Here is an 18,838-nt window from a genome sequence, read left to right as displayed (position 1 = left end):
ATACGAATATACTGAAGTATAAGTCCTAAAATTGCAGTCCATCAAAAACAAGGATGAGGAGGAGGGCCTAGCAACAAATAAACATAGACTAGATAAAAAGGGGCTGATGTTAAACAGTGTTTCAGTTCAGTACTCTCTCCTGCATCCAAAAATTGAAGGTACAAATAATTGCGGCTAAACTTTTGCATTTCAATTACCATCAGGAACAAAATATTTAGGTGTTTAGGTACTTGGTTATGCTTTCATATCACATTAATATGTTATTAAATTTGTCCTCACATGTCATTTAATATGCCTGTATATATCTTTAGGTGCAAGAAGGGGAAAAAGTTTTTAAATATTTTGCTCACAAATACAAATAATAATTATTTTATGGTGATCTAATATCATATTGTGAACAGGTGTTCAGTAATATCTTTAGATTCAGTCTGACTTGTTATTCATTTAGAAGATACATGCTAATCATATTTTTGAATAACAGAAGTCTGGAAAGCATTACCAATACTTGGTGACACACAGTTAAATACAGTGTAATTTTGATAAATTGAAGGGACCAGCTAAATCTGATTGTATATTAGTTACTAAAAATAAATCTGAATTGCTTCAAATGTAAAATGAATTAATACCAGTAGGATTATATAATACCCCAGAAAGTCATCTGGCAGTATAATAAATGATAAACCAGCCGTGCCATGGTAAATTACATGTTATTGGATGTAAGAATAAGCAAGCTAATTTATTTCAATGTTCTTGGCATTGCTTAACCCTCGAACTCCTGTACTCAGTTTCAGGTTCCTCATCCTAATAGAGAGATACTGTCAGATTTCAAGAACGTGCAATAACATTTTGAATGATGTTGAAAATAAAATAGATGAAAAGAAGACTAGGAGAATGGGGGTTAATAAATTTAGAAGGAAAACTAAGGAAGTGGCTGGATAGCTATTTCTGCTGTTATAAAGAGGAAAGTTATTAGATCTTGACATTAGTCAGTAATCACAGCACAAGGATCAGAGGTTCAGAATGAAGCAGGAAGTATATAAATGAGGCAGTGCCCCTTTCTTTCCTCCATTCATCCTACCCTTTCTGGTTAAAAGCCCTGGCTTCTGTAGTTCCTTCTCAGCATCTGATAAGTAAGCTGCTGTGTATGAAAGCTTACACATCTCTGTATTAGTTTATAAGGTGTAAATCTTCCCTATTTCTGCTTCATTGGGCGCATCCAGGCAAGCACAAAAGTGTGGTATATGGCGCCGCAAATCTGTCTGCAGAACTGCACATGCCACACGTTCAGGCATTCCTCATACTGCTAACCGGCTGCATGGGGCAGTATTTTGACCCCGGGAGATCCCAGGGTCAAAAAAACCCACTCCTAAAAAAGCAGGACAGCACACATGGCATCTGTGCGCATCACCCAAAACCGGAGCCTGGCTGGCAGTAGCCATGCTCTGGCTGCCAGCTAGGCTCCCTGTTGTAGGATCACCATAGCTGCAGCTCCTGGAGGCCCCCAGGATCCCAGGTAAGGCTTCTGGGGCCAGCACAGTTGCTGGCCCCAGTCTCCCATATCCCACCCGAGGCAATGTGCCATATGCCAGAGTGCGCTTGGCCCTGGTGTCCCCTGGGGACAAGTTGCAGCAACGCTCATTGTGCTGCTGTTGTTTGTGCTCAGGGAAATGTTTCTGCTAATGGGGACATGCCTATTAGGACACCAAGGCAGTGGAGCAGCTAGCCAATGGTCTTGAAATAATCTTTACTAGAGGTGTTCGATGCTGGATTTACCACCTGTGTTTCAGGAAAGTTTTAGGAATAAGTGTCAGCACAATACATGATTATATTGGCCATTCCAATGATTATATTGGCCATCCCCTTCTGAATTTGTCTGTTACTCTTTCAGGTTCTGATAGTGCTGTTAAGTATATTACCTTTGGTGTTTTCAGGCAGAAGGCAAGGCAGAGTAGCACCTGTAACTCGTTCAGAAAGGCATAAGCTTTTGTAGGCTATAGCCTATATCATCAGATGCTATGAAGAGATTTCCAGAGAAGAGAGCTGCTAGACGAGAGAAGAACAGAGCCATTTAAATACAAAAGGGAAAGAAGGAGGAAAGAATGGGGGAGGGAGAACTGCTGAGAGAGAGGCAGATGGGTTGAAGAGATCAGAAAGGTTAACAAGGGTGTAGGCTGTAGCTGTGTTGGTCTAAGGGCATAGGCAGACAACGTTCTTTGGGTGAATCTGATATTTTTTATTAGACCAACTTAAATATTAGACCAACTGTTTAAGTTGGTCTAATAAAAGATATCAGATTCACCCGAAGAACCTTGTCTGCAAAAGGTTAACAAAGCAGTTAACTTGCTGAGGTATGTCAGGGATATAAAAGGTAGTTCAGGTAAGGGGAAAGATTCTGGAATCTCTGATGAGGATAATTAACACAGTCTAGTATTTGAATGATTCCTTGATCTTCAATTTTGTGTTCAAGTTAGTTTTAAAGTTTTCAAGAAGCAAGGATATATGTGGATTATATTTTATTGTACCAACTGCAGAGAGAAAGCTGCAGAAGGAAGAACAGCTTATATAAAAGTTCATATGGAAATAAAAGCAGGAGATATCAGAGCAATTATCAAATAACTGACAGACAAGAGACATGTAGACAGATCTCATAATTGGAAGATCAAGACTGTTCAGAATAGTTGTTATCACTTGTGAAGTACAGAGATTAGCAAGTATCAGGTAAACATAACAGACCATGAAGTCATTTTCTATGTTAAGCCCCTGGTTCTTAATGTCCAATAGACTACTGAATGTGTGTTCCCACACTCATCTTTTGAAGATGTTTTGTAATTTTTTTTGAGTTTTGTAATTTTTTTTGAGCACCAGAAGGGTAAGCTCAGACAGGGAGTGGGTTTTTTTCCTCCTTGAAAAATTTTCTGCCACCTGTGTTCTGTCTCTGTGCTCTATCTTGTTTGTGAAAATTCATTGTGATGCATAGTTTTGTTGTTTAGGAATGGCTACTTGGTAATGGAATGACCAGAGTTTTGCCACAGGATTTTGTGTCTTTTTTGGAATCAATGTCAAATCAGTCTCCATTCATTCTTTCACGTAGGGTTTGCCCTGCTCATCCAGTGTACACAGAAGAGGGGCATTGTAAGCAGCTAATGGCATATGATGTGAGTAGAAGAACAGGGGAATGACCCACGGGTGTTATAATCCATATTGTTTGGTCTAGTGATGATATGATCTGTGTTCATGAGGAGTTATATAGCTGGCATCTAGGTCTGCTGCAAGGTCTGGTGCCTTGGTGAGAGTAGTGGCTAAATAATTTGTTTTAGGAGAGATGTCATTTGAGGTTGGAGAGCTGTTTGTAAACTAGGACCAGCTGGTGCCCCAAGGCTACCTTGAGATGGTCATCCTTAACCAGGAGTTGGAAGTTATTAATGATGTGTCCAAGGTATTCAAGCTGCGTCAACAAGAGGGATTCTGTTGTTGTTGTTAAGAGGTTTGATATTGGAGCAAGTTAGAATGAGGTCCAAGTATGATTCTGTTCATTTGAGTGGCTAATGTCACTTCCTGCCAGTGAGATTACAGCAGATCTGATTGTAATTGAGTTTAGCTGTAGACAATGGATCTAGTGGGGTACTTAGGATGAAAGCTGGTGGCATGGAGATAGCTATGGCAGTCTCTTTGTTTCTAATGCAGTGTGGTGGTAGTGTGCACCATGCATGCAGTGTTTTCAGAAGATAATATGGTTTTTGCACTACAGAGAAAAGATAATGTGGTCTTGCACTACTACTTTTTGCTTCTGCTTATCATGTTTCGTGGAAAAAATGCTTTCAGGTTTTTTTCTTGGTTCATTATATAGTATAGCTGGCTACTTTCTACATTGAATAATAGTAACTGGAAGGCATCGTTTCCATAGTAAATAATGGCAATGGGAAGATAAATCATATCTGACATGTTTTATGCCAGTAGGCTATTCTTGGCAGTTGCATTTAGTGGAGAAAACAAAGTACATGTAGAAGTATCATATGTACTTCAGAATGTTGATGACAACAAGCAGCCAAGCCTTGATTCAGCAAATCACCCCTATTCAGCATGTGATTAACTTCATGCATGTGTTGATGCCCTATGGAAGTCAATGATTAGAATAAAAACACAGACGTCAGTACAGTACTGACTAGATATCGACTTAATCAAGTGTTTACCAAATTGTGATCCCACTAGTTTTTCACAGCAGGTGCAATTCACCTTTCTGCACAAAGATGAGCAGTGCATATGTCTTACAAGGAGACAGTAACACCAAAGAAACAAAGAATTGGAAGCACAGCAACAGTATGGATATTATCTATTACTTGGTACTAAAACGTCAAGATTTGCCGATGGATATTATCTATGTCTTGCTAAATTGTCTTGAAGTGATACCTTCTATGCTAAAATGGTCCAACTTTCCATACAGACATGCTCACACTATGACAAAAGTGTATCTCTCTAAATAGTGGGGCCCTGGAATTTCAAGAGAAAATCAAAATTTCTAAAACATGTATTGTCAAAATCTGCACTGAAGCTAATGCAGCTAATGGAGTATATATCAGTGCAAAACTTGATCAGCACAACTTAAAAACAAATTGATCATCTGTTTAGTCACTGGTGCAGAATTCTACATTATATTCAAAATGAAAAAGCAAATGCAAAGCTACCCATTTGCATGTCCACCGGTGACACATGCCTTTTTGATGTTTGAAGTAGAATCATCACAGTCAGTCAGTTTCATAAGATTGTAAATCTATGTGGTCGGTGCTCATCATAACTGTCCTTGGACTTAGAGGCTGTGTCCACATGAGCAGCCGACTATGCAGTTGTTACTGTGCAGTCATTTAGTACTTGCATAACGAAGTACTAAATGACTGTGCTGTAGAATCCCTGCACATTTTTTTCAGATGCTACTGCACAGTAGCAATGAACTACTGCATAATAGCTTGTTACTGCTGTGCTGTAGTATTGCATCACAGTTAGTGCTCACCAATGCTACTGCACAGTAGCATCTCATGTGTCCCTTGAATGAATTCAAGTGAATTTGGGAAATGGAATCTAATATGTACTTATGCGAGACAGAAAGAAAGAACAGTTTCTGGGGTTTTTTAAATTAGGTATGTTATGGAACCTGCCTGCCCCCCCAATTGTCTTTGACTGCAAAATATGGATAATTCTGTCAAAAGTAGTGGACAGCATTTGATGATATTTTTGTTTTATTTACTTTGAAAAGGCAAGGGTCTTTGTTAGAAAAGAACAATATTTATATTTGGCATATGCAGGATCCAGAAGGGACAGTTTTTCAACCCAGTTACATTTCCAATATATTCCGTTAGAGAGATTTTTTACCTGGGCATAAGTATACATGGAGAACAGTCTCTTCATACCTGTCCTCACTTTGGTATCTACAAGAACTAGGCAGAATTGCAGTAGTAATGCTCAAGAACATAGGGACTATGCCTTCTTACTCTATTGACATGTTGATGAAGAGGAGCCCTTTCTTAACCCTCTCTGTGCATGTAGACACAAATATTGGTTGTGAGAACTGACTAGAGGAATTAGCCAGATGCTTTTCCCATGATATATGCATCTGGAGAATGCCTTTTTATAGCAATTCCAAGATGTTTTCTCTATATACCAGTTGTGAGGGCTGTATGTAAAAGGTATCTAATTTATTGGGCCCTGAGGTTATTCCACTGACCTCAGTGAAATTACATCAGTGGTGAATTTGGCTACTTTTTTCTTATACCTGTGAACATGGGTAATTTCCTGGCGTCCTTTTTCAAATGTTTTGAACCTTTTTACAATGAATTGTTGCCATACAAATGAAAAATAATGCACAAGAGAGCATGAATTATGCACTGTGAAGACGACTAATCAGTGAAAATGTACTCTTATAAATATGTCTATATGAAACATAAAACGTCTGTTAAGCTCTTTAAAAAAATTCTCTCTAAACTAATCAGTGAGAATAGAATATTTGAGAAAATCATATCTTCATATATGCAAATATGTGTTTTGGGGAACAGATAAGTTATATTAATTCATTAAGAAATATCTGGAATATCTTGAATGCCATTTTCCTAAAATATCCTCAGTATTAACTTAACCTCCTCTTTAAAGTATGACATTTTAAAAATTACCTAATTATTTCAAAAGATGCTGAGTTGATACTGGGTTTACTGAAGTACTGTACTCCTTTATTCAGGGAACTGGTAAAAAATTGGTCTAGAAATGAAATATTTTGCATCCTAGATCCTTGAGCCCTACCCCTATGATTGTATATCATCCCATATGTAGATATACAACTATAAAGCATAAGGGAGTTATGGTCGGTTTCTCTTCATTTCAATTCACTTCATGACCTCTCTTGCAAATGCAACAATTGGCGATATGTGTGATGATGAGTTTGGGATGAGTACATATGTTCACTAAGAAATATACTGAATGTGCTAAATCGTGCATCAGATTTCCAGCAAACAATTACAGTTGGTAATGTATTTAAACCAGAGCCGGAAAGCTGTATTAATATTTACCTGAGTAATTCATTCTCCCTTCCTCCCCAAACGTCTTGGGTTAAATCCTTGCACTGTTCAAGTCATTGGTGTTTTAATAGGGGCAGAATTTCATCCACTATGTCTGCAATGCAGAGTAATGCAAAGTTTATGAACATATTTTAAGTAAGCTAATAATGCTAAAAATCCAAATGTACATGTGGTAAAGGACTCATTTATATAATTTTTTTAATGAACTGTGGGAGATATCTGTTCTACCTGCTTAAAACTTACATATTTGGGAAAGCTGCTTAGAGAAGTCTGCCATGTGATTCCATGTATGTTTATCTCTACTCTGGGCTTCATGAACTGGAATATATTCTCTGCACTATCTGCTTAGGGCATTAGAGCCATAAGATCAAAAAACGTACCTACCTTGGACTATACTCAACCCACCACTTCTGTGCCTGCGTGACTCATGTAGGCATGTCTGGAGACAAAAATCTTAGGACACTGGATGGTGCCCTGTGTATGTGGTCCTGCTGATCTCATATTTAGTATGCTGTGGGGTAAATAGTGTGAAAGCGTTTTGTACTAAACTTTACAGTAGGCACATCTACACATGCCTATTAATGCACAGCAGTCAACTCCAGTGCTTATTGCACTGAAGTTTATTGCTCACAGGTGCATGTCTGCGCATCGAGCCAGGACAGAGCAGCCCCAGCTGGCAGGGGAGGTGGGGGGGGTCAGCCTGCCAGCCTGGGGCTGCTTCCCCCAGCTCAGTGTGCTGTGAAGGGGCTGGTTGGGGCACATCTACATGTGCAGTGCTGCAGAGTCTTTTTTTTTTTTCCTCTGCAGCACAATAGTACTTGTGTTTACAAATTTTATCCTGCTGCAGAATAAATTAGTTTACTCCAACCTAATAGGGGTGCATTTGTAGATGCTGAGACATTTACTGTGAAGCTAATTAGTCTATTGCACAGTAAACATCTTGTGTAGATGTGCCAAGTGGGAGTGAATTTGGTCCTGACACAGTAGATTGTACACTGGGGAGGTAGGAAGCATAGTGCTGCTTTCATTCCTTTGTTTCTATGGCTGTTTCTGATTTAAGGGGGAAAAATATTTCTCTTCCTTCTCTTCATAGTACAGTAGCAGTATTACAGCTGAATTAGTGTGCATGGCATTTCAGATAGCTCTTTCCCTGAAAAGTTTATAGTCTAACTGCTCTGTTAGATCTTTAAGGTACCACCAATGTCATTGTTAAAATGGAGTCATGCTGCAGTAGCAGGCATTATGCTATGGCTTCCAGGTCCACAGGATGTGCTTGACTGAAACCATATTCATAAAAGCATGCACTCCCTTTTGCAAGTGAAGGGGATCAGCACAACTCCATGCTTTGTTGCTTAGGGTAGTTAGCAAGACCCAACAGGAATACTCTCTTGTTCAAAGAAGTGTAAAGATTTGTGTGGTCAGCCCCCTTTTGGGATTGCAAAGATTAGAAGAAAAAAAAAAGTTTTGTTGCCATTCCCATTTCTTGATCACTTAATGTAGCCATAGTTTTGCCCTAAGTTTGTATATAACAGGGTATGTGATAACATACAAAAAGGCAAAGGAATCGAAGGGAAGATACTGTGATAAATATGTTTGTATTTTCCTGACATATCTGTCATAAAAAGCATTAAGTATAAATATTGTATGTTTAATTTTATTTTTTCTTTCCTATTTTAATCTCAGTTTTATTTCTCTTAATTTATTGTCCTTCTGTTCATCCACGGCTACTCTTTTGTGTGTCTTCTCCTCTCAGTACCTACCTATAACTAACTCAGCAGCATTAATGGGAGGGTTATACATGTATATCAAGGGAAGAATAAATCCTAACATGCCTTCTGTACTCTGCTTCCAATTTATTATTGAAATCTATTGTAAATACCCTATATTCATTAAAAATCCTTCCTACTGGGAATAAGACCTTTGGAGAAAGAAAACTACCTCTCTAATAATATATGCTAGATATACATAACACTGTTTGAGCTAAACTAGCAAGCAAGCTAATGAGGAAAAATTCAGAATTTTAAATTGCTTTCTAGTTGTACTGATTATTTAATCCTCTTTTCCCCCTAGACACATTAAAGAGCCGAACACATTGTCCTAATATGGTAGTAACATTATTAAATTTTACTAATTCTAAAAACAATATCTGTAGCAAAAAGCTGCCATCCCATCATTCCCAATCTTTCCCAGTAGATCTATGTACAGTTCTTCTCTGTACTAGGTTTCAGTGTTAAAAACAGTGTACAAAATAGTTAAATGATGATTTTAAAAAAAAGAAATGTGTTCTGAGATAAAGACTGAGAGTCAGGATTTTTTTAGTTCTTATGCCAGCTCTTTCACTGACTATGGTACTTTCCATTTCTGTAGTGCTTTCCATCTGTGGATCTCAAAGTGGATTATAAAGAGAATAGTGATTTATGCCTTGCTTCATCTCTGTTTTGATAGGTAAGCAATACTATTCCCATTTTACAGATGGAGAAATTGTGACACAGAGAGGCTTAGTGATTTTTCTCACGTTCACAAGGAAAGTTTCTAGCAGAGCCAGGAATTAGACCCCAGATCTCTTGATTTCCTGTTCTCTGCTTGAAGAGTGAGCATCCTTCTTCCCATTTGACCTCTCTGACTCATATTACCCATCTGTAAAACAAGGATAATAATACAGGGTCATAAAGATTGCTTTGCACATGGATTTCTGTGCAGATATCTATGGAAAATAATAAGATAAAGGGCTAGGGCTCCCTCACCCTTGAAATCTAGCAATTTTCTATCACTTAGAATCCTTTTCAAATAGAAAACTTTAATTTTTTGTAACAGGTAGAACTGGGATATATGAATTCTCCTGAGCCCAAACATTGCAGGTCTTTATTCAGAGTTAAAAGTGAACTAATTGATTATCTTGTCTCAATTAAAATAATAATTAAACATATTTACTAATAGGCGTGGGGAAAGGTAAAAACTCAACCCAAGCATCTACACCAAAATCCTTCTAATTGTTTAAGATATCCCTAAAGGTAAATACATAGATTTTGTTGTGCATCTTAGAGGATCAAAAGAATGTCACCAATTCCAGTTGACCCAACTTGTCATGTTGGTCTGTAGGGTTGGGAGGCTTCATTCCATACATATTCTACAAGACCCCAAATTAAAGGAAATGAACAATAGGAAACCCTGTAGAGGTTTCTGGCTTCTGCAGTCCTACCCATAGCTTTCTCAATCTGGGACACTGTGAGCATGTCTACACAAGAAGTTTACTGCACAATAGACTAAATAGCTGCTCTGTAAATATTGCACATCTACAGATACATCCCTGTTAGGCTGAAGTAAATTAATTTACTTTGCACAGAAAGATAGTACTTGTAAATACTCTGCAGCAGTGTGCATGTAGAATACTGCCTTGTCTGACTGGGGCATAAGGGTGCTTCAGTAAGCAGGCTGCAAGTAGCCCCATGCTGAAGCACCCTTGTGCTCCAGCCAGCCCCTCTGCAGCATGTTGAGCCAGGGGGAGCAGCCCCAGGCTGGCAAGCCTACCCCGCAGGCTTCCTTTCAGCCAGGGCTTCTCTTCCCTGGTTCAATGTACTGTGGTCCCAGGCTGACATTCAGACATGGTACCCAGGAGCAATAAACTCCAGAGCAAGAAGCCCTGGAGTTTGTTTATGGGCTTTAATTGCATGTGTAGATGCACCCTGTAATGACTGTCTTTACCATGGTATTATGAAAAATGTAATAATTGAATGTTTATACAGAGCTTTATAGAATAAAAGTGACACACATACACAAACTCACACACATTAAGTGCTATTGTTGTAGGACCTTTATTTTTGCTGATATTAAAAGGAAGTTCAGAACCTAATAAACAAGGGCCATGGGTTTGTATGAGCTCCCATGGAATTTACTCAGTGCATTATTGGGACCTGAGATTGTGAAGATTCTGACCTGTTATCACAACTGTTTATGCATATTTTTGTAAGATTATCTCCTTAGCCTTTTATCTCTTTTAATTATATTGGACATTAAGGATATCTTTACAATTAAATTTAAAAAATGCAAAATATTTCCCATTGACTTCAGTTCTGATTTTGATTTTCTTAGAAAAAATATGCATAAGCAGTTCTGATAACAGGTCAGAATCTTCACAATCTCAGGTCCCAGTACTGCACTGAGTAAATTCAATGGGATCTCGTACAAACCCATGGCCCACTTTGGGGTACACATGGTATATATATGTCACATGTACCCCATACTTGTCAGTTTAGCCAGACTAGATTGGATGAACATATGATGTCTATGCTAGTACCCTTCCATGTAGATAATTTGTCTTCACTGTGATTTATACTTTACTAATTTATTAGTGAACATGTTCTAGGGGGACCTAATTTGTGCATTTATTTTAAAGAGACTGAAAATTAGGGCTAAACACAAGTCATTTATAGCTGTAAAATCATCACAGAGTTGGAAAAGTTCCTTTTATTTTAATTGTTACAATTCATGCCCATAAATCTGTTGACATTTTATTCCTTTAAATCTAAATTTGCCAATTTGGAGTTTAGGATAAAGCCTGAATTTTATAATCAGACACTTCAGAAAAGTACTTCAGTTAAATGAGCTAGTTCCTTACCTCAGCTCCATCCGTGTGACTGATGTCAGAATCCAAGCTAGGGTCTTCTCCGGATGCTAGTATAAGTCATTTGTTACCTTTGCTCCCAATTACAGTTAAAATAGCCAGTGTCTGGAGGTAATATATCTACCACAGCTGGTGTATTAGGATACAGGTTTGCTAATGCATTGACCTTCTTCACTTACGTAATACAAGTTCAATTTCCAACGTGACAGTAAATGCTTGGATTTGAATTGTAGCGCTAATGCATCATTTTTTTTCATCTCTCTGTCAAACCAGACTAAAGGGTCAGTTGGTAATGAGGATAATGGTTCACTTTGAAAGGGAAGGAAAACTGTCTTCTGATTCTTTTGGAGAGTCTAGGTCTTGCTTCAAATAACAAGATGAACTAGAAAAAATAGGCTTGGAAATACCAGTAATATTGAACCTGCAAGTGTGACTCTTTGCCTTATTCATATACTGGTTTTCTAAAAGCATATTGGAATACTTGCTGTGATACCGGACAGTTAATAAAACAGCCTGTGAAGTGTGACTTTTTTTTTTCCAGAATATCAACTGCAGAAAGACTTTTCTGAACAGTAAATCAACATTAAACTTTTTACTAAAATGGGAAATCCAAGCAACAGCTTGTCACAAGTATCATTTCTCTACCCATTAAGAAATCCTTTAAAAAAATAGTAGCGCTAGAGAATGATTTTTTTTTTTCTCAGAAATGTCTTTCTTTTTTCCCACAGCACGGAAAAGGATATGCTAGTCAATTCTACAGGACTTACCTGAAGCAGCATGATTTGCACAAAAGTCGACCAACAAAAAAGCATCAACTTTTCAACTTCATTGTCTTGGCCATCCAGTTCTGAGTAACTGAAGGATTTGTGTGCTGTTGGAGACATCGTGGCCAACAACAGGACCTAATTGCTCTCAGCAGGCCTGAGAAATGAGTTGAAATGTATGGAACTGTAGAAACTTCAGAGGCAACCGTTCTTGCCTCTCTGATCAGTGTGTGCCTGTTTACAGCACTATATATCTTTCTCTCTCCAAAATGTCACTGAGCCCTTTAGATGTTTATATTCACCACAAGAAGCCAATCGTACAGATAAAAGAAATGTGCATTATAAATGCAATATCACTGTTTTAAACTTGACTGTTTTATATTATTTTTGTGTGATCAAGTGTTCCCCAAAATATTCCAACTTTACAAGAGAGATTGTGATCATGTTCTTTTCACCTGTGGGTCATCAAAATGTTGTTAATCTGCAGACCCACAAAATATCAAAGACATTCTGTAGTTTATACACCGTGTTGCAAAGTGTTTACTGTACTATTTCAAAGCTTCTAAATAAATATAAAATATATATATTATATTATATTATATATAATTTTCCGAACAATGTGGTACAATTTAGTTGATTTTTAAATGGATTCATGCAGTCCACATCATGCATTAAAAGTGAGAAGGTAATTCAGGGTCCCTAACCTATCCTTGCTAAAATAAATAAATAAATAAATCTTTAGTAGTATTTCCCCAATTTTCGTATTTTGGTCAATCCTGTTTTTCTGGTCTTTGTTTTTGTTTTTTTAAGATGTAAGCAACAACATTTTACTTAAAAGTTGTACTGAATTTTCAATGCCAAAGATGCAGCTGTCAGTTTTACCAGTATTAGCATTATGTACTATCAAAAGTATATATCAGTTTCCATTATTTTGATTATATTTCTAAAGTTTTTTAATTTGGTCTCACATAACCTTTCATAAAGGGCCTTTTCCTCACCTGTATATGTTGTTAAAAAGAAGACTGGGTGTCTGTACATTTTGCAATGTAAGATATAATGTAACTGATAATAACTATTTTAAGGAAATCTTACCAAACTCATAATTCACACACATCTTTCTTTGATATAGTTTTGTGAAAACCTAAGCAAATATATATATATATCTTTTCATCATGGCTTGAAATGGTTTTTGATAAAACACAAACCACAAAAGCCTGGAGTATAACAACCTTTTAACTTTTTAGTCATCTTTGTTGTTTTATATAAAACTTGTTTTGGAGTTAGGAACATGGCACATTCTCAGACTGACCTTTCTCTTACAGGAAGAATAACCAATAGGCTACTGACTTCTTTGGGAACAGGACTGAGATTTTCCATATTATCTGTATATTTTATAACAATTTTATGAATTGAAATATTGTCTCATTTTTTTATAAAAAAAATCAAAAAACAAGCCTTGAAAAGTAAAGTTTAAGTTTACCTTCGTGTTCAGAAAATGTAAAATCTAGACTTTTTTTTGTTTTTTACATATGCTGCTGTACTGTGTTCTTTCTGATGTTTCCTAATTGTTGCCTCTCAAACACTGAAAAATAATGATAGAGCACTGTCTGTGTTTTTAGCTAATATTGGAGTTTGGAGAAATACTTAGGGCATTTATACATGTGCTTGGGGGGTGGGGGACACATTTTAATTAGAGTGGCTCTGAGAGTTGCTTTAATTTTAAAGTGCCCGGAGCATCTTGTGTGTCAGCATCCCCAAGCTTAAAAATGGCGGTGGGGGTGCTTTTATCTAAAGCTTAACGAACTTTAGATAAAGCACCCCCACTGGCATTTTTAAACGTAAGGATGGTGATACACAAGACACTGGAGGCTTCTACAGCATGGTAATTACTACAGTCTAGCAGACTTGATTAATCGAGTCTGCTCCAACGAACTGTAATTACAGCATATCAGAGTAGCCTTGCTGCTCATATATCGGTGCCCTTAGGGCCTGATTCAGTATCCATCAAAGGAAATGGAAACCTTGCTTTAATTTCAAAGGATTTTGGCACAAGATCTTGGAAACAGATTTTGGTAACTGCACCAATGTGACTACCTGTTGTAGCAGGAGTTAAGGATGACAGAATTTGGCCTGTAAATATATAAGGAATAGGGGCTTTTTAAAAATGGCAGTTGCTTTTAGATAGAAACCTGTAAATCATCTGTATGTAATCCACCCCACTATCAATCCAGACAAACCCCCGCTACTTACAGTGGAAGTTCTGTGTACAGAACACTACCTGGATTCAGCCCTGAAGTTGTTAATTTACTTCATTAATCTAACAAAATATACTTGTTAAACACTTTAAACACATTTCTAGATTATTTGTATGACTTCAGAAACTTCTTGGGGTTCTTTTTAAAATGTGTGTGTGTGTATATGTGTATATAGATATATCTAGATTTAGATCTATGATATAGATATATCTATATCTGTATAGATGCGCATATATATATATATATGAATCACAAAAAGCACAGAAATAACTATTGAACAAACACCAACAGTGAAATCTTTCTTTAGCTTTAGGTAATGGGACTTACAGTCACCTACTTGCCTTGTTAGTTCTATGAAGAACGGGCTATTTTAGTAATGAAATGTGTGAAGTATATTTCATTTAAATAAGTCTGTCAATTTGTTATTGCTGCTATTAATACAAGAAAGTAATTGCCCTTCCTGGAACTGGTATATATTGTAAATTAGGTTTGTTTTCCATGCTGGGAAGAAAAAAAAAAATTCACATTTTTTTTCTTTATTTTATAGATAATTAAAGTGTTTTCATTTACTGAAACTCCTTTCACAATTTGCATACATCTACAAAAACCATATCTTAAGAATTTTAATTAATCTCCATAAAGGCATTTGTTTCATGGATTCTGTATATGGTGCACATTCTTCCATACATCCATTCTTTTAAGTACTCCACACATACACACGAACAATGGTTAGGGCTAGTATGTGTTTATAGCACTTGGGTGCATAATCTCAAAAATATATGAGGCCTGGCTCTTATTGATTGCAATGGGTGCCAAAACACTTTTGAGAATCTTAGTCTTAGTCCAGAAGAAGTGGCAGCATAAAGCCCTTTTGCCACTAGGATGTGTAATTCTCTTATGTTCCCATGTTCTACTTTAGAAGAAGCATATTCATTACTGGGAGCATCTACCTGAGATGCTAACTGTTCAGTAGCCTAATAAATAATGTGCAGTAGTGCATCACAGCATGGACCGCGCTAATATGCTACCGTGCAGTATTATTAGGCTACTGTGCAACAGCATCACTGAGAAGGCACTCGCTGATGCTACTGCTCAGTAACTCTGGTTACTGTGCATTTATTGAGTATTTGATTATACAAATACTAAATTAAATGAACAGTAAGCACTGCACAATAATGAATGTGTAGACATGCTGACTTTGTACCAGTAAGCTACCGCTGAAATCAATGCAAGTTCAGCATTCATCCACTTGAAATTCTTGTTAAGTACTTATCTGCATTTCAAGGAACTTAATACCTTTAAAATCAAACATTATTTCTTTCCTTCCTCTGTCCCCATCATGTTCCTTCCACAGGAACTTTAAACATGTTTTTGCACTCAGCTGAGCATCAAGAGTTGGATCAACTTACCGGACAAAAAATCATTGGCATAATTTACAGGAGAAGGTTTTAAGTTTGATACTATGAAAACATTCAGACTGTCAGAAGAGTTAAACTGTGGAACAAGATAATTAGGGAATATAGAATCCCCTTCACTGGAGGCTTCCAAGAACAGGTTAGACCACTTATTCTCAACCATGAGATCCTTTTAAGGGTGATGCTGGATGCCATTTGCACTGTTAGGTGTGCAATCAGCTACCCATGATTCCCAAGATAATCTCAGAGATTTCACATAGGAATTCATAGTGTCAAAAATGTTCTGACCTGTTGTGGTCTTCCTGAGCTCTTTGCAGCAGAAAAGCTCCTTTGCTTATTTTTCTAGAGTGAAAAAGAACAAACAGAAAATGCTATGAGTTGGCATTTTCCAAGGTGTGCGTTGAGTCTATAAAAGGTTGAAAACTACTGGGTTTGACAAACATTTGTCAGCAATGCTCAATCATATCTCAGAACAAGGGTGTGGACTTCATATTTCTGAAAAATCTACATTTCTGTGATTCCTGTGTTTGCCCAGAAAAGGCTGTTTGGGGTTTGTAAGAGCTTGTCTTACCTGTGCAGTTGTGTTAGGGTTAGAAATCTATTCTTTAATTAGGGATCTGGTGCAGTTTTCAATTCGCGATTTGACAATAGTACAAGCTATCTCCATGTAAAACTCCCAGTGAAGTCAACTAGAGTTCTTATGAAAAGGCTAAAAGGACAAGAAAATAACATTAGTTATGTAAATCTTCTATTTTTAATTAGTGTATTAGATAAATATTAAAGAATTTTGAAGTGGCTTGCCCATTCAATTTCTTCAGAACTTTTTCTGATTGACTTTGTGATGGAATCTCAAAATGTAACAAACACTATAGTTCCTTTTTTAAAAATCAGTTAGTTTAATATACAGTAGTAGTATTTTATTAAAGTGTATTTTCAAAGATAAAAATGAGTGTTTCCCTTAATATATTCCCATTTGACTTGAATAATAGGAAATAAAAAAATTAATTTAAGTCTCTTGTTAAAATGCTTCCGAGTGGTATAAGAATAACAATATTGAATGAAAGTATGCACTGAAATACACATTTATCTGCTTGTAAAGTTTGAAACTCATAAATAATAATGATTATATATTTGGACGATTGCAACTAAAATGTGAGAAATTGCCAGTGAAATAATTAACCTACTGATAAATGCAAACAACGCCACAAGAGCAGATATCATGTTTAAACATAAGTTTACGTATTACAGAAGTTATTGTTTGTTCCATTATGGTTTACATTTAAAATGGGAATTATGTCCCTTTTTATGTATTATACACACAAAGGGTATATCTATATGAGACACTACTGCACAGTAGCAATGAGCTGCTTGCTTAGCTCGTTGCTACTGCACAGCATTGGTGGGCACTAACTGTGATGTGATGCTACTGTACAGTAGCTCATCGCTACTGAGCAATATCATCTGAAAAAAAAGTGTGGGGATGCTACTGTGCAGTCATGCAGTACTTGCTTATGTAATGTTACTGCACAGTAGCATCCCCACACGTATTTTTTCTAGTGCTACTGTGGAGTAGCAACAACTAAGCAAATACTAAATGCGTAAGTGAATAGTAAATGACTGTGCATAATGGAGTTTGATTATTTTTTAAAATATGGTATGATCAAGTCTGTAAGACTTAGTTTTGATATTACAACTAAGAGAAAATCCGAAACTGCAAGTTCAATCTGTTGCACTGATCCCCACAGCCATTAATTCAAACGCTTCTTCAGAAGCTCTTCTGTCTTATTTTCTCACTAATCTGTTTTAGTACAAATTGGATCAACATATGTGGGTACACCGACACACAGATATACAATGAGAAATCTGTTGTTGAGCATATGTGTCTTTGTAGATAATCTTTTATGTAAGAAATGGGCAAGAACAAACTTGGACAGCTTTCATGAACTGAATTTGTTTTTAAATTTGAATTTGTTAATAAAGTTCATGCTATTATAGGTTGGTTGTAATGTCAGGAAAAATGAAATCTATTTGGGTGTAATTCTCGAGAAAGCAAATATGTAATTTAAGATGCTTCCTGTCAGAAGTGTTATATACAGATCTAACTGCTGGAAATCTTTCTTAGTGATGATGAAATGGACTGTGGTAAAGCTAGAGATGCCGTCTTCTGTACTTGGACTGAGAAATGTGCCATTTGTTTGTAAACTATGTGTGTGCCATTTGTATGTCAATCTGGTAAACCACAGAGCATCAATACTGACACACTGGATTCAGGTGAAAGGTTTGCTATTCTTAATGAAAATCAAGAATTGAAGGGGAAAATGGTAAACAACACATAAAATATCAAATGTTAGCATGCAATATGCAAAAATGTAAGCAATCCCACTTGTAACAAAACACATTTCTGAACTCAAGCACTCAATAGCTGAAGATTCCAAAAGTGAAGTTTGCTCTGTTATGATAGCTCAACTGTATATTTCAATACCTCAGTTCTGATTTACATAAATAGCAAACTATAATACAAAAGCTAAAAAGGACTGACTTTAAATAGTATAGCATAATGAAAGTACCCACACTGACCTTAACTTATGGAAGTTCCAGACTCACGGGTCTGAGATCCTGCAACCTGAACATTTCATTAACCCTGACTGTGCATTCAGCATCCAAGCTATTCCCAGTGAAGGCAATGGCCAAAATAATATTGATGTCATAGATATTTTCAGGTTCTTCACACTTTTTAGCATGTATATCTTATAAGTTTCTCCAGAGAAGCTGTTATTATTTCAAGCCAAAAATGGGAAACCTAACTAACTGTGTTTTTAACTAGAAGTGCATTTGAAATAGACATGCATCACCAGGGCTGCATGCACATGTATCTAAAAAAATATGCTGTTGTACGTGTTCAGTATACACTTTTCAGACGGTCCTATTTTAGATCATCCCAAAGATTCTGTCTCAAGGTAAAGCTAAGGCAGTAAAAAATAACTCCATGTTCAAAGCTTCAGTTTGTAAGCATACCAGGTGCAGCTCTGTCTCGATTTAAGAAAAAGGGACTCTTTTTTTAAATGAGAAAAGTGCACTAATCCTACATACAAAGAACATAAAAACAGTGAAGAGATTATGCTCAAACTAGAGAAAAAATGAAGCTGCAGAGAGTGGCCAAGAATAATAAAATATATATTAGCCCAAATGATGAATGTTTTGTAAATTTTGCAAATGATTATAA

General features: G+C 36.6%; 1 protein-coding gene across 1 annotated transcript in view; it reads left to right on the top strand.

The window, feature by feature from the left end:
* Window positions 1–13,538, top strand: part of PCDH10 (protocadherin 10) — a 42,869-nt gene extending 29,331 nt beyond the window's left edge. The window contains exons 7-8 of the mRNA XM_019533953.1: window positions 8,928–9,005; window positions 11,910–13,538. Coding sequence (XP_019389498.1) covers window positions 8,928–9,005; window positions 11,910–11,952 — 121 coding nt within the window. The 3' untranslated portion in view covers window positions 11,953–13,538. The remainder of the gene's footprint in view (window positions 1–8,927; window positions 9,006–11,909) is intronic.
* The last annotated feature ends 5,300 nt before the right edge of the window (window positions 13,539–18,838 follow it).

The sequence above is a fragment of the Crocodylus porosus genome, unplaced genomic scaffold, assembly GCF_001723895.1.
Source record: "Crocodylus porosus isolate Cpor-Errol unplaced genomic scaffold, CroPor_comp1, whole genome shotgun sequence".
Lineage (NCBI taxonomy): Eukaryota > Metazoa > Chordata > Crocodylia > Crocodylidae > Crocodylus > Crocodylus porosus.
The sequence above is the reverse complement of the archived record's forward strand: the minus strand, read 5'-3'. Positions and strand labels throughout refer to the sequence as shown.